Source organism: Schistosoma haematobium, chromosome 2 (assembly GCF_000699445.3).
Source record: "Schistosoma haematobium chromosome 2, whole genome shotgun sequence".
In the NCBI taxonomy this organism is placed as follows: domain Eukaryota; kingdom Metazoa; phylum Platyhelminthes; class Trematoda; order Strigeidida; family Schistosomatidae; genus Schistosoma; species Schistosoma haematobium.
The window spans coordinates 4,226,784-4,243,325 of record NC_067197.1 but is presented as its reverse complement, the minus strand read 5'-3'; the positions used below and the strand labels follow the sequence as shown (position 1 = coordinate 4,243,325).

The window sequence follows — 16,542 nt, the reverse complement described above, 5'->3', positions numbered from 1 at the left end:
AAATTTAATAATAATTTGTCAGGATAATCATTTAAAGAAAAAATAAGGTCGATATTATCAACAAACAGTTACGATAAAGAGTTTGTTTTTTGTTACAATATTTTTAGGTCACGGATACTTTTAGTGTTGTGTTTTTTTTATTTTTCTAGGAGGGGGGTTTACACAAACCTCTAGGAACTACATGAGTAAATAGTAATCATACTACATTCATTGAAAAATTAATTTTTAATTAGGTTTTTCCATATTCTCAGTGGGAATTTGTGACCAGTATAATATAACTAGGTTGAAATAAGTTAGATACTCATTGATAACATTTTAAATGATGCTAATAAACTGACAGCACGTAATTGATGTTACTATATGTCTTATAATCTGAAGGTCTCATTTCATTTTACATGAAAGGATGAATGCATATTGTTACCCCTGATATTCAACAATAGTTTTCCTAGTGTTTTTTTCATACTGACTAATCACTGCTGAATAATAACTATGACTACACTTATATAGTTCTTTCATGATAAGTAAATTTTCCCAATGAAGTTTCAATTTATTCACAAGTCTAAACGCTGGATGTCAGTTGGAGGGGAACGCATCACCTGGTTTCCCATTAGTTGACATTCTCCAACTGGGTGAACTACGAATTTGACAAGTCAATATATTTCCAATTCTATTCGGTAAACCTTGACAGCGGGTGTCATTTAGCAGTGAACCGAAGTTAAGCAGAGCTTCCTAATGTCAGACAGTGCTAAGGCGGTCTTAAGAATAGTCAAATTTTATTAGAAAGGATAAAATTTCTTCAGGAACAATAACCATTCTCATACTGTCCACCAATTCGATTTTCCGCATGACGTTTGCTCTCTGATTGGTTGTCATGCCTTTTAGTTCGCTAGCTTGCTACATATTCTACTACTATAGTAACAACTTTTGTACCAATTCCGTTTGAGTTGCTTGTTTTGCCACAATATCAAGTTACCTGTAATTCCATCTCATTGCTGTCTTAGCCGTCGAGGTTTGATGTGTTGAGTATAATTGACTATTTTCAGTTCGGAAGAGAACTAATCGTACTAGAGAAGCTCAATCGTTTTCGTTCCTAAATCCTAAGCCATACTGAACCTCAATAACAAGACACAATAAGTAGATAATTCAGTATTAATTGAGATCATGAATAGATTAAATATTAGACCACGATTGAAAACCTGGATGCAATAGACGGAAGATGGTCGCGCAATAACATTGATTGTTTTGAGTTAAACATTAACACTCTTGGATGGTGGGTCAATGGTCTAGTGGTCAACTGTTCACGCGCAGAACAGAAGACACTTGGTTCGGATCCCGTATGCGGACTCGTGAATACACACTAATAAGGAGTCTCATACTAGGATGAAACGTTCGTCCATCACTTCTAGGTTTTCAATGATGGTCTGACATTGATTGGTTCATGATCTTAATCAAAACTAAACAATCCACACAACCCTATATTTTTAAATTTCAGCATTATATTACGCAATAATTCGTTTGACATTGTCAACTGTCATTTTCCATTCACATGACAAAGTTAAGAACTAACCTATTTTGAATAAATCGATAAGCATCGTGTAATATATTGTACCATATGTATCATAGTGTACAGTAGAACTGATTACATAACTAGTCACTAATCATTAAATTATTTATTATCTTGTAATATTATTGCATAATATTATGTAATTGACATCATAGACTAATTCATATGATTTTAAACTAATCATGTTATTTATAATGAATGGTGATTGAATAATCAGTTGGTTATGCACTTATCAGAATGGGTTTTGTGGAGATTTTAGAAATTTCACTGGTTGAAATCATGAATCAGTTGAAGCTAGACCACCATGGAAAACCTGGATGCACTTGTAAATTTATAAACTGGTCTATATAGATATATGATGGGAGAAACTCACACTAGAAAGGTTATTATTTCTAACCATTTCAACTGAATTACAAACTGTAGTTTTGATGAGACTTTAAATTCCCTAGAATTGCAATATTGGATTGTTAATGATGAATTAATTAAGATTAATCGTTGGATTGAAAAAAAAACGACTTGAAATGGTGTGTAGAACTGTTGTCACATTTGGACACTAACTGAATCGCTGGTTAATTAGCTGAAGAAAATTGGTTAGAGCTGTTACATAATTGCTCGTAGTCGGTTGGAGCTCCAGGACATAGATTTCATGTTAGTTGACATTATATAGCAAAACGTAACTGTAATCTTGAGTAACTTATGATTCGTATGGAGTCATTATTTGGATTGCCCAGCTCCACAGTGTGAGACGTTACCAATGAAGTATACAAGCCATGACTAACCTCCCATAGAACTGGTGTTTTGGGGTGCCAGTGAAAATCAGAAACCACTGGATATGTGTTTCATTTCAATATGGGACTCCTCAGCAGTGCACACACAAGATCCCGCTAGCAACCTTCAGGTCAAGAGTCAAACACCTAATCATTAGAAATACTGGCTTGACATTCCATGGTACAATCACAACTTCAATCAGTTTATGATGGTACAGTGAGATGATCGTCTAATTACTTAAATGATAACTATTCCATTCTCAGCTTGTCCGAACTTCACTAATCACAACTTCTTACTAGAATTTCAGGAGTTTTGAAGTAGGTCATTAGTGATCTAAATATAATATTCTGTTTGTGGAAGTTTGTTCAAGTTGGTTTAATCACATAATGATCCCACCCGAAGGTGCTAATAAAAACCAGGGAGCATTGGAGAGCTGTTTTTTCTTTGTTTGAGATTTCTCATCACTGGACTGGAAATTATGTATACAAATTAATTTAAGACTGATTCTACCTTTTCATAATGATTACCAACTTTCAAGTTAATCATTCCATTCTACATTTCTCAGTTTTTTTAATTAAGCAATATCGAAATATCTATTTGTATTGTAGTGATCGTTGAGAGTATGTTGAAAATAAAACATAAAATAGGAGAGAAGTAACCTAGACTACTATACCTCATGTTGACAAAGCGACAGATAGAAAATAGTAAATAGGAAATAATGATACATGTTCATTCGATTAGGAAGCTAAATATAGAATATATATGAAATGAATAAATGAAGTTGAAGAATGAAACATATCGATTGATATAAGAAAAGATAAAGAATGAATAGAATGTTAATATTGCAACCAATTTCAATCATTGTCACTTGATAGATAATGTGCTGATTATATGGATTTTATCCAAATGGTCTACACCTATCAACAGGGCTCAGTTCAATACAAATATTGACTTCATATACAAATACCATGTTGTGATCTGACAAGTCTTCATCTTTCTTCAAGTTAATTCCTATATCAAACAGTATAGTGATAATTCAACTTGAATAACACATGTACCATGCCAACACAGTCAATGTAGACACATATTTTTAGGAATACATCTTACATCTGATCATTGGATTGTTCACTGACTTGTTTTATTATAAACTGGCCATATATCAAGTATACACGGATATATTAATAAATAATGACAATAATAATGATAATAATATTGTAGTTTGTATCACGGACTGACCTTAGTCAGACAATCGTTATCTAAGGTCAGCCTATACTGAAAATGACAAAACGATCTAATCAAAACCCCTTTACTAATTTTGATTATGAGTACCAATAATAATATCAATACCAATACCGGTATTTATGATAATAATAATCAATTTCACCATCGTCAACATCATCACAGACATGTGTTAACATGAATTAGTTATAAAATGAAATCTGATTCTGACTTATTAATTCCTAAATTATCATCCTCGTCTAGTAATTTATTCATCAAGTGTGTGTGTGTGTGTTTATTAGCTGAGTGAACAATTAATCGATTGTAACTATTGAATGACTGACTAGTTTTTGTTTCCAAATGACATTTAATAACAGGAAGCGATTATGATTTTGAACAGTTTTGTTTGAGGAATAATGTTTTTGATAGAGTTTTGTTCTCTGAACTGAATGGTTTGGTCATGGAGCTTCAGATAGAAGTGAACCACATGTGGAGAAATTCGTACGCTTCACTTCTATCTGAATTTTGTGCTACGGATCATGTCGTTCAGAATAACGATGAGGGCTTCACGACCAAACCATCCAGTTGTGAGGATAAAACTCCATCTGAGCTACAAATCTTCACCATCTCAGAGGAATAATGTGTTTGGTATGATGGATTATGAGGTTATCCATCCATTCCTCAAAGTCAAAAATGTGGAATCTAGTAGTTAGGCTCTCTTTAACATGTCAAAAAAAAATACAATATCTAAACAATTTTGTCATCATTAATTAATAGTGCTGACGTATTAACTATGAAAAACTATTTGTCAGAGTTAGGTATTGTGTTATGTAAGTATTCAGTTTGTGTAGTTTCTAGTCATTTTGGTAAAGACATGAGAATTCAGTTGTTTAAACAGCGGTTTCTTGTTTTACAAAGTGAAAATTTATTATTGATTATATATAATTGAATTATCTATATACTATGTCAGTGTTTCTGTTTACGTGTTAGTTAGATGCTCAGGTACAATGTTTTTGTGGCGGCCAATGTTGTATAATATTCTAATTTGGCATAATATGATGCATATATTAAGAACAAAAAAAAACATGACGGATACGTCGAAACACAATAGTTTACCGTATGAATTTAAATAGGAAAAGGCTGAATTTCATTGAACTGAAATTCATTTATATCACGGAAATACAACTGAATTATCTCATATAACACGAAATCTTTGAGTTTGAGAGAATAAATTTTATCTTAAAAATGTGGCGGTAAGCTGTAATTAGTTGAGCTTAACTGTGTTACTAATAGAACAGTTCTCACCGATATTAAAAAACAACAATATGCTCATTATTGTTCATCCTACTGCGTACTTTAGTGGGCCGTGGCAGCTGGTGTGAGAGTAAGCTGGAAGAGTGCTGGGGATGGTTGAACCAAAGTGAGGCATCATTGCATGAAATCACAGACTAATGGTTTGAGCCTTGTTGTCAAATCCTGGATGAGGTCCACTTGATAGCATCGATCAGTGGTTAAAGATGTTATGTGATATATTTCAGGACCAATCTCAGTAAAGAATATACACTCACTCTTAATCTCTGTAGATCATGAGTCCCAGTATTCCTCTAAACATGCCTTTCCTTCCAGTCATTCTTATTCTTATCACTACTACATTGTTTCGATTTCTCTCATTATTTATCTGATTGGTTTGATCAGATCGTTTCATTATGGTGTGGCAACTAGGATAAGTGCACGTATACACAAGTACCCATAGTGATTATGACTAATTGATAACTAATAACTAGTAGGTACTTACTGAATATGTATTCTATGAGAGGTTTTTATTTTTTCGACATAAGTATAGAGGTCAACCCGTCTCCTTCATAAGTTCCCATAGTTTAATGAAGCGAAAACAATGTCTAAGTGCATAATTATTTTTAGTAATTTTTCCTTGAGGCAGTACAGTTATAAATTCTTATGTCATGTGTTACGCTGTTATAGGGTTTATAATTGACTTTTATATATTGATACTTACTGGATTGGAATTGGATTGTTTCTCCATAATTTAAGTCATTTTAATAAGTTGATTGGAGTTTATCACCTTGATGTGTTTTTTGCTCTTACCCCTATAGAGCTTTTAATTTTACCAATGAGATGTCTATGTATGATCTACTAACTTCTAATTTACAACACCGATTAGTATCGTCGTTAGAGTCATACGTAAGCACTCCTGACATTAGCTGCTATATTGATGTGAGGTATAATAGTTGGGAGATCAATCTGTCTTGTTCCCGCCTTTCTAGGTCTATCGGTTGGGGAATAGTCGGGCTTAAGGCGGCAGACAATGTCTGACCGCGAAGTCGCACTGGTAACTATATTGGGTAAAACTACGGTGTTTCTTTCATGCGAAGGTACCTTCTTAAGACGACTTACTCTTCCCCATGAGTTTCCATTGTTGGTTATGCTGAAAAGTATGGAGCTAAAAAATCAAGAACAATGTACAGAAAGACAAATAACAACCTACCTCAATCAGTTGTGCCTTGGGATTTAGGGTCGTAAAGCCGACAAGTATCCCAGTTTCCTGTAAGTATCGATGCCAAAGTTGGACTTGATAGTTTAAAATAAATTGAGCATTGGGTAGAAAGTTAATAATAAATACATTTTTTTCATATCTTGATGAGTAGAATAATTGTATTTCTGAAGTTTCATGACTTAATGTAACGCACTTCTTCCGAGTAAATAAATAACCGAATTCAAGTTCGTTCATTTGTTTACTTTCAGAAAGTGATTTACACCAAGTCACGAAATGTCAGAAATGCAATTTTTCTACTCATAGGGATATGACAAAGATATATTTATTATTATCCCAGTAACCTGATGAATTCCCTAACACAGTGTGATCGACTGAGAGGTAACAACTGCTCTCATACTTCTGGCAGCACCAGAAACCGTCTGTTTATCTGTTAACATATTATCTGACTCAACAAATTCATGGACTAATAACTGTAGAAACCAAAAGATTTCTCAAATACCGTGTTCTTTTTACTACATTATCAGGAATAGTGGAAATTAAAACAAACCAGCCTTTCTAATTAACAATTTGCGTTAATCTATGCTCTAAACTTTCTCTTTTTCTTAAATGTTTTGATAAACGATAACAAAAGTATTCACCCAATCAAAACATTAAAGTTTATCCTAAGATGTCAAGAGCCCGTAACTTTTTTTGGAAGAGTGAATTGTCTCATCATCACCCTGATGATGATTCTATATTTATGCCAATAGTCAACAATATCCAACTTAAGGATAGTATTCGTGAATGTTTTTATACAATATACAATTTTATGGAACAGATACTTGAATTTACTGAGTATAACAAATAATGACAATAGAACTAAGTTTAGAAGATAATTGAGCGTGTCGATCGCTTCACTTATCTTGGAAGTCTCATCAGCCCTTGTGACGAAATCTCAGCACGGATACAGAAGGCTCGACTAGCTTTTGCCAACTTGCGTCATTTATGGCGTAGGCGAGATATCCGTCCATCAACCAAAGGACGTGTTTACTGCGCAGCAGTTCGTTCTACCCTACTTTATGGCAGTGAAATATGGCCGGTAAGAGTAGAGGATATCCGTAGGCTACTAGTATTTGATCATAGGTGTCTTCGAAACATTGCTCGTATATCATGGGACCATCGAGTAAGTAACACAGTTGTTAGGAAACGGGCACTAGGTAAGGATGGCAAATCAATTGAAGTAGTGAAACTTTATCAGTTGAGATGGTTATGACATGTGTTACGTATGCCCAACCACCGACTGCCCCGACGAGCGATGTTTTATGGTATAGGAGTAAGTTGGAAGAAAGCTAGGGGCGGCCAAACCAAAACATGGCACAAGTGCATGAAGTCACTGAAAAGTGAACTGAGCCATGTTGGTAGGTGTAGACTACCTGGTTGGGATCCGCGAGATGATAGTAACCGATGGTTAGAGATCCTGAATGACATGGCTCAAAATCGTTTGCAATGGGACAAGTGCATCCACTTTTGTGTTCTCCCAAATCCTAATCTTCTGAATTCATGTTTTTCTTCTTTTTCTCCTTCCAAATTTATTTCACTGGATTATACTGCTTGAATAGCATCTTCGAACCCTAATCTTCCCGATTACCGCTTATATTTTTACTACATCTACCACTATGAGATTTGAATGGACAATTGTATTTGTGTGCTAATGTGGTGTGGCAACTTGAACTGATGTACGTATGTAAGTACGAAGTTCTACGTTGTTACTGACTGACTGAGATAATAATTGGACTAATCATAGGGAAGGGATATAACACCGATCAACAACGTCATATTGATATTGGTGAAATGTTAGAATTTAAGTAGTGTCAAATATTTTCTAAATCAGCCCTATTAGACAGGATTATTATATGTCAATACTAGTGCCATTGAAAATAAAAGTATGACTAATTACTTTAAACTTTAGCACTATTAAAACAGATAAAACACACAAGGATGATTGGAAATCACATGATTCAATCAGAAACCTTCGACATTAACAGTACTGCCGATAAATCGTGAAGATACGAGCAATAAGTTATAAAAATATCCACAGGTTTGTAGTGACAGAAATGATGGTCATATAAACGCTCAGTTACAAACACTTCAGTAAATTTCTTTATTCATTAGAGTCCTGTTACTGGGTTTTTATCGCTATGGCAATAGTGATTGACTGGACAACTAAGAACTTTGGTTTTTTTCGACTACAACTAATCTTCGCACTTATAACTTAGAGGAAGTATTTTTTAAGTTCATTTTATCAGGTATAGACTCGCGTACTCTAGTTTCAGCTGCACTCTAAGTGTGAAGCCTAGCAATACTACCCTGTTGTCCAAACCGAAATACGTGAAATAGGGTTTGGACACTCGGCTTAATGGTTGAAAGTCAAGCTCCCTAATTATTGAACTATCGCTGCGTTACACTGAAAAATAAACAAACAGATAATAGGCTTTTTGTCTAAAAAAATGCAATAAAATTAAACTGACTGGAAGGATTCTGTGATAACTGAGGTGTTACTAAGAACTAATTTTGTTGAGAAGTAGACTTTTGTTGTGAAATTGGCTTAAATGATATACGAAACACTTCAATTGTAGCATGAATGAACTATAATTTCTCGATTACAAGTTTGGTATGATATTATAATGAAGAATAAGAACTATTCCGAAAGCTCGATCTGAACTCGCTTTTCTTTATATTTACAATCTGACCAATCATCTACCAAGAATTTAAGCAAGATTATGGATACATACACCATGCATCATATTACATGATTCTATAAAAAATCTTGCACAGTACATTTCATTTGTGACCTTCCATGTATCCAACATCATAAAATCTAGGTCATGTAGGAACTCTTATCGATTCTTTACTTACAGGTGTAGAAAACACTGTACTACGATACCGTAATGCTGTGTACCAATAATTAGAAAACTACAATGTATATTCGTTACCATAGTGCTACAACCAGTAAGAGAATAAGAACAACAACAGGACTTATTGTTCAAATGTAAAATTTTTTTAATCAACAGAAAATCATAGCCAAAATTACGAAGTCAACAGAATTGACGATATCAGCAATAGCATAGGCAAGCTACTCATTCCTTGCCGTTAACTAAGCTGGTTTGACCTATCTCACGAGAAGTATATATCTAGAGAGTGAGAGAAATAAAGAGAAAGGTCATTTTTTCGATAACGTAATTTATACAATACAAACACGTGCGCCTGTGTATGTGACTGCGTTGTGTGCCTACACAGTAATTATCTAATAGATAAAATTGAATAGATGGATAGATAGATACAGAGACCAGTAATAACAATAATATTAATAGTAATAATAACAATGATAATAATAATAATAAGGGATAGTTGGATAAATTTGTTCGAGTTTTACCAGTGCTGTTTCATAAGTAAAAAGTTTGACAGTTGTATGAGTGCAAGCGGACGAAGGAAAACAATTGAGGAATAGACAGGAGTAAAAACAGTGTGAAACAACACAAACTTTCTCACACACGCGTTATATGTAGGACTCAACGGGACAAAAAGAGAATAGTTACAATTAACCCGTACTATATGAACAGGAGAACTAGAAAAGAAAGAACAAACGATAAAACAAAGTATCACTTAGAAGAAATAACAACAGAGACGAATACAGAGAGAAGTATGAGATCATTCAACATATATATATATATATATACTGGGGAAAAGAAATATATACTCTGGTGATCGATCGTATTTTCTTAAAAAATCACACGTAAGTAACCACCTAATAAAACAAAAAAGATAATCTACAATTACTGGATATATATATATATATATTCGTGTTTCTAATGTAAAAGTTGCAAGGAAAAGAATATGCATATATATAATAACTGTGTGTACAAGTGTTGTCTGCATAAAGGAGTTAATAGTAATGGTAGTAGTAGCAAACAGCATTCAAGCTAGAGTAGAGCAAGTAACACGAGGAATCGATCAATATAGCAAATAAATAATGTACAGGAAACCACTAGGGACACACACAGTTACATTTATGCTCATATAAACTCATTGTATACACACACGGACATGTTTGTTCTTATTTACTAATGAAAATGTGAATAGAGTAAATCAAATAAGGAGTGATACAACAAGAAACGAGAAATACAAACAAACAAGCGACATTTCCATAACTGTACACACGCAAACATTATTTGTTTAAGTAAGTTGAATTTTTGCATCTTCAATTAGGATCACTCAAATGGATGATGATGTTGGTAATGACGAATATTAGTGAGAATAATATTGATAATAAATAGTTGTAAGAAGATTTTATATTGTGATTATCACGATACGATAATAGTTATTAATGTACAATGTAGTGTTATTTGATGGAGAACTGACAAGAAGTGAAGCAACGATAATAAATCTGTGCAGCCGTCGTCGTTATCACTGATGGTGAAAATAATACTTCAGTAGTAACAATGGTGAATATTAACAGCACAATATCAGCAGCAGTGGTAGTAGTAGTAGTAGTAGTAGTAGTATTAGGTAGAATCATCCTCAGAGAACAGGTTTAGTTGATGTGTAGTGATTTTAAAAAAAGCCATTAGTTTTTATACTCTTTTAAATAACATTGGATGGATCAAACTGATAACATTGAGACGAATAGCACTGATTTAATAACGGTAACAAAAGTGATAATAATAATAATCACGACTTAATGTTGAAGTAACGTTTCATTAAATACGGGATAGTAACATAACCCATGTAACAGCAATAAGATACTAAGACAAATGACCACCGGGATGTAAAAACAAAGGAGTACAACCACTCACACATATAGATGCCTATATTTATTCATCTATATGTATATACATATAAATATGATACTGGATACAAACAATCACGAAGGGAAACGAACACAATCTAATTATAAACAGGAATTATTGCACATAAATAGTAAACAAGGGCGCCAACTGTATGTGTATATATGTGTGTATTCGCTTGTACCCGTGTGTATATGTGTTTTACATGACTAAAGGTTAATTTAGAATAAATAAAACTCGTGTTCTCTAGGCGAATAATGGTGAAGAAAGAAATATGTAAATGGGGTATGGATGATAAACGATGTAACACAACTTATACCCTGAAATTTTTTTAAAGAAACAAACTATGCAGTAACTAGGTGCATAAAGTAATGAAAAGCAACAGTTAATATAGTAGACAGAGAAAAAGATATAAACAGAGAGATAGATAGATAGATAGATAGAAGGAAATACGTATACACAACTGTACAGTGCAGTAGAATGGTTTAAAAATGGAAATGAACTGAATCAATAAAAAAAGGACGAAACAGGATACACAATAAACATTTTAATAATCTTATTCTTGCAGTTTATGTTGTGTATTTCTTTAAAAGAATGTAGATTTGAAAGAAAAAAGATATATATTAAACGATGATGCTGCCCATATGTATGGATGTGTTTTCTCTCGAATTAGGCCCAGACAGGAATTCCACATATCAAGAAATTTCAGAATCCAATAGTAGAGTTCTTCTTTGTTTGTTAGTTCACAAAAAAGGATTATGCATGAACACGAGTGCCTCACCGGTGTGTGTGCAATGAAATTTTATATGTATGAGTGTGAAGGACTAAATAAAGAAAAACAGAATGAAAAATAATAAATATATAACAATTCCACGATCTATTTATATAATTCTATATTCAACAATGATAAAGAATACATTGTTAATGGTGACGGCGACAAGGCACTTATATGAAAGAATAGGGCTTAGACATATCAATATTTTATAGACTAATTTTTTTAACAATGACAATAATAACAACTGAATTTTAGTGTTAGGATCACATTTATTTATTTTAACACATAGATATTGGTACAAGGAGGCACCAAATACATGTGCGCCACACAAATCTCATTTGATATGTGTGAGGGCTATGATACTGCCCGGGTGCCCAAACCGAAGCAGGTTAGGATCACATTATAGTTGATTAATTTCATGAGACTGATAATTCATGAACTGTATTACATAACATTGATAGGTCACTCAAAAAAAAAAACATACAATCACTGAGATTACAACAAATTGATATCGTATAAAACGAGACGAATAGACTAGAAAGATATATTCTAATTACTATACACTAAGTGAAGGATGGAGTAAAACACTGTAAATTGCAAACATCATTCTCCAGAGCTAATGATTTTTATATGTCTGATTTCTGTGCAACAGGTACAGAATGGGATGGATATAACAACTTTTAAGCTACATAGATGTAAATTTAAGAAATTATACATTCCCGATATTGGTAATGATCTATCAACGAGACTAGTTGAATGTAATGGACCCAATAATTATAATGCAGATAACGAAATATAATTCGGTTAAGAAAGAAAAAAACACATTTTTATGAGTGTCACATGTTTAGTTATGTCGGAAGATTAAATCGTAGCATGAGAAACTTGCTTGTTAATATTAATACCAATTCAATGTAAATGACAAACACAATATGTCAGTAACACTGTTGGATGTCAGATCCGTGGTCTAGAGGTTAAGCATTCGCGCGCGAGACCGAAAGTTCTGAGATGGAATCCCGCATGCGGGATCATGGATGCGCGCTGCTGGGGAGTCTCATACTAGAACGAAAAGACTGCCAAGTGCTTCCAGGTTTTCAATAGTGGTCTAACATTGATCAATTCGTGTTCTCAAACAATATGAATAATTTGGATAACGATGAATTATGAAGTTAATTAGATTGGAGACAATGCTAATTAAGCGAACGTACGCTGATCATTAAGATTTAGATAACAAGATGGTTAACATATAAACAATAATAATGACCTTTGAATTATGGTAACATTTTCAAACAGAATTTATAAAAAATCAAGAGAATGAATGCAACTATTATAATAGTTTAAAGATGATTAAATCTGAAATTAGATTACTTATTTGTGAATATACTCACCTGACAATAAATTATTCAACTAATTTCATAAAAATTAAGTTATAGTATACATATTATCCAATAAAATACGTTTGATGATTAGATGAGACATTCATTTAAACTGTTGTTATAACAACTAGTAAATGAGATTGATTCGCCTGTACAACACGTCTATGAAGATCCGGAGCAGCTAGGCCAAGTTGTGCATGGGAGAAATCGCATGGTGGAAAAATATGCACAACATAAAGTCCCTATATGTATATAAATATATGAAAGAAACATACAGTCATTATATTATGGAATGTTAATAAAGTGTATTAAAAAAACTTTACGAAAGAAGTAAAAAACGAAGTACAATATGTAAAGCTTCACTAAAAATCGACTAAGCAACATTTGAATCTGCAACCTACTGATATAAAAAAGTATGAAGGATAGAAAGTTATTTCTTTCATTCAATCTTTTTCACTTGTCATCAAAAGCTGTTACATATAAGCATAAGTTCATATTGTTACATAAAATCAGAAAAGCCACAAGCAATTATTCGTCGCAGAAATAATAACAATCGACTAAGATGGTTGGGCCACGTGTTGCGTATGCCTAAACACCGATTACCACGACGCACAATGCTGACTAGTTGGAAGAAAGTTATGGGTGGCTAAACCAAAACGTGGCATCAGTGCTTGAAATCGCTAACCTCTAGTCTGAGCCATGTTGGTAGATGCAGACTACTTGGTTAAGGTCCAATTGACTATCGTAACCAATGGTTGGAGACTCTGGGTGACATGGTTCATAATCGATCATCACAATAGCGTAGGTGTATAAACTCTGCCTTCCTTTAAACTATGAGATTAAAATTGCTTTATATCTTTCTTTCTTCCTGTACTATATCCTTATATGCAATCCACCATTGAATTAACTACTTCCATGAATTTGGTGTTCATCTTGTGCTAATGAGGTATGGAAACTTGGACCGATGGATATATGTGCCTGGTCCTACGTTGTAACTGACTGACTGAGAAATAATAACAATATTAGTGATATTATAAGCCACTAAACATAGACAATATGATTTGATACCAAAGAATGAATGTATGTGGAACATTTCGAGCTATTCTATACCATGTCATCTAGATTCCAAACATTGGTTATGGTAAACATCAAGATCCAAACCTGTCACAACAAGGTTCAGATGAACAGTATAAAGTAAGTGTATTTACATCTGAAGATAAGTGTTGACATGAACTGAGAAGCAGAAAACAGTCTATTCATTATAAACTATACAACGTAATTAAATATCATCATCTCCATACCAAATGTTTTTACTAGTTTTCAATAAAATATTTAAGAAAACTATTTAATAAAATCTATAGAATTCTTCCATTTTAGACACAATTTCATCATCATTCACCTCTTTCAATCTTGTTTTACAAACAAACAAACAGCAAGCTTCACGATTATTCGCCTAATATATGATCATCATCTTCATCATCAATGGTCTGGACTGAATAATAATAATAATAATAATAATAATAATAATAATAATAATAATAATAATAATAATAATAATAATAATAATAATTCTAATTTAGTCCAACAAAAGAACATTGAAAACAAAGCAGTTTTTTCCAACATCTCTTCTCTTTGTACACAACACAAACAATTGCTGAGACAGAAAGAAAATATAGTATGTGTGTGTGTGAGAGAGAGAGAGACGTTAAAAAAAGGCAAAGATTAGAAAAAAGAATTTATTTTAGGCCAGTCGTGTCTAACCTAGGCTGTAATTTTTTTTCTCTGTCTCTTGTTACATGGTTAATAAAATACGAACAAATAAATGAATGAAATTCGACCAATCATAAATCAGCATAGGTCAGACTGCATCAATATATAATCGATTTTATTCAGTCCATAAATGGATTAGTAGAGACAATGGTTAATGGTTATATGATGCCAGTGTATATATATAGGCCAAAAAGATCAGTATCTTATCGATCGATACTATTTGCCCGGGCAGATGTAAATGGGCAAAACGACCATAACAAAAAAGAATAATGAATAGTGAAAATAAAAATAATAAAACCCTATCTCCTCTTCTTTCATCTTATTCAGGTAATCGCCCTATAGCCTTATCGTTATCATGTGCCTTTAGTAAATCAATAAATCAGTTGATGAATTGGTTAATGGTATACCGACGAGATACAGCAGTAGTATTTTTCATGATTAGATTAGTTAAAAAGAAAGGAGAGAAAAGAAACAAGAATTTGAAATGCCAATTATTATTATTATTATTATTACTAATATAACGGATATTCAAGATTATTCTATTGAATTAGAATAAACAAATATACAGTTTATTTTTATTAAAAAGGCAGTTTCCCTATAGTACTTGTTCAATACACGTTGATAATCATCAGAGCAAGGTAGTTTCTTATCTAAAAAAAAGGACGAGTAGGTTGAGATTACAATATAGAAGTTGACGGTGTATTATACTCATCGATTTGCAAAACATATCCATTAAAATTAGAGCATTTGATTACAAGTGTCTTTGAAGTTTTGCTTGTGTACGTTGAGAGGTTAGACAGAGTATTAGGTAAATAAGAAAAAATCATTTGGTCATCATGTGAGGTAGTTCAGATTTATTTTACTGTATAACCAACTAGGAACTAATTTGTTGCTCAGTGGTTAACTAATGAAGGAGTAGTTTAAAGGGAAGCTACGAGTGACATAGCGAAGACAGGGTATCAATCTGTGAAATGAATAACTAATGAAATAAATCAAACTCAACCTACTTGTTGATAATCTGGATGCCCGACGTTGATAATACCAGCAGCCATTTTCTCTTGCATGTAACGAATGAAATTTTCATTTAATATTTGAGTTTGTTGTGCCAACTCAACAGGACTACTGCCAGCAGGAAGCGCTAGACAAGCACATGAAGCACCTTCTTGATTAAGTTTACGTTGAACACCTTCTAGTTGTGCTGGTTCCAATCGCATTCTTTGAACTATACGTAAAGGTCCACCACTTGTGATTAAGGAGAATTGTGGTTGACCGCCGCCTCCAGAAGCTAGTAACGTCATACAAGCATTAAGTAAATTATGATTTCCTTGAATAAAATGTAGAGCGACACGAGTTTCCATGTTTTTCAAAGATAAACGACCTTGCCAAACTAAAGGATAGGACTGTAAAAACATTTAAATAAACCTCGTGTTAATGTAATTAAAAAATTATCGTTTCGTCTTATAACAATGAAAGATTTTATAGGTTCATAAACCAAAACGCAAGTTTGTCCAACTACTTGTGGGATATGCTAATTTTGTGAATTTGAATGTTACAATCCAACTAGACAGACCGAAACTAATTAGGTTTGAATGAATGGTTGGAAATTGTTAAAAATCTTATTTTCTAAGCGATGCCTAAAACAAATTGATCTTTAGAATCAATGTGGTAAGAAGTATTAACTTCAGTGCGTTGAGTGATGTAACGTCATTCAGTAAAAAAACGTCGTTACAAAGTTCGCC

General features: G+C 33.1%; 1 protein-coding gene across 1 annotated transcript in view; it reads right to left on the bottom strand.

Moving 5' to 3' along the window:
- Positions 1-8,113: 8,113 nt before the first annotated feature.
- Positions 8,114-16,542, bottom strand: part of MS3_00006053 (uncharacterized protein) — a 64,354-nt gene continuing 55,925 nt past the window's right edge. Inside the window, exons 9-11 of the mRNA XM_051214153.1 lie at positions 15,811-16,203; positions 13,046-13,275; positions 8,114-11,709 (exon numbers count right to left, since the gene is read on the bottom strand). Coding sequence (XP_051067296.1) covers positions 13,141-13,275; positions 15,811-16,203 — 528 coding nt within the window. The 3' untranslated portion in view covers positions 8,114-11,709; positions 13,046-13,140. The remainder of the gene's footprint in view (positions 11,710-13,045; positions 13,276-15,810; positions 16,204-16,542) is intronic.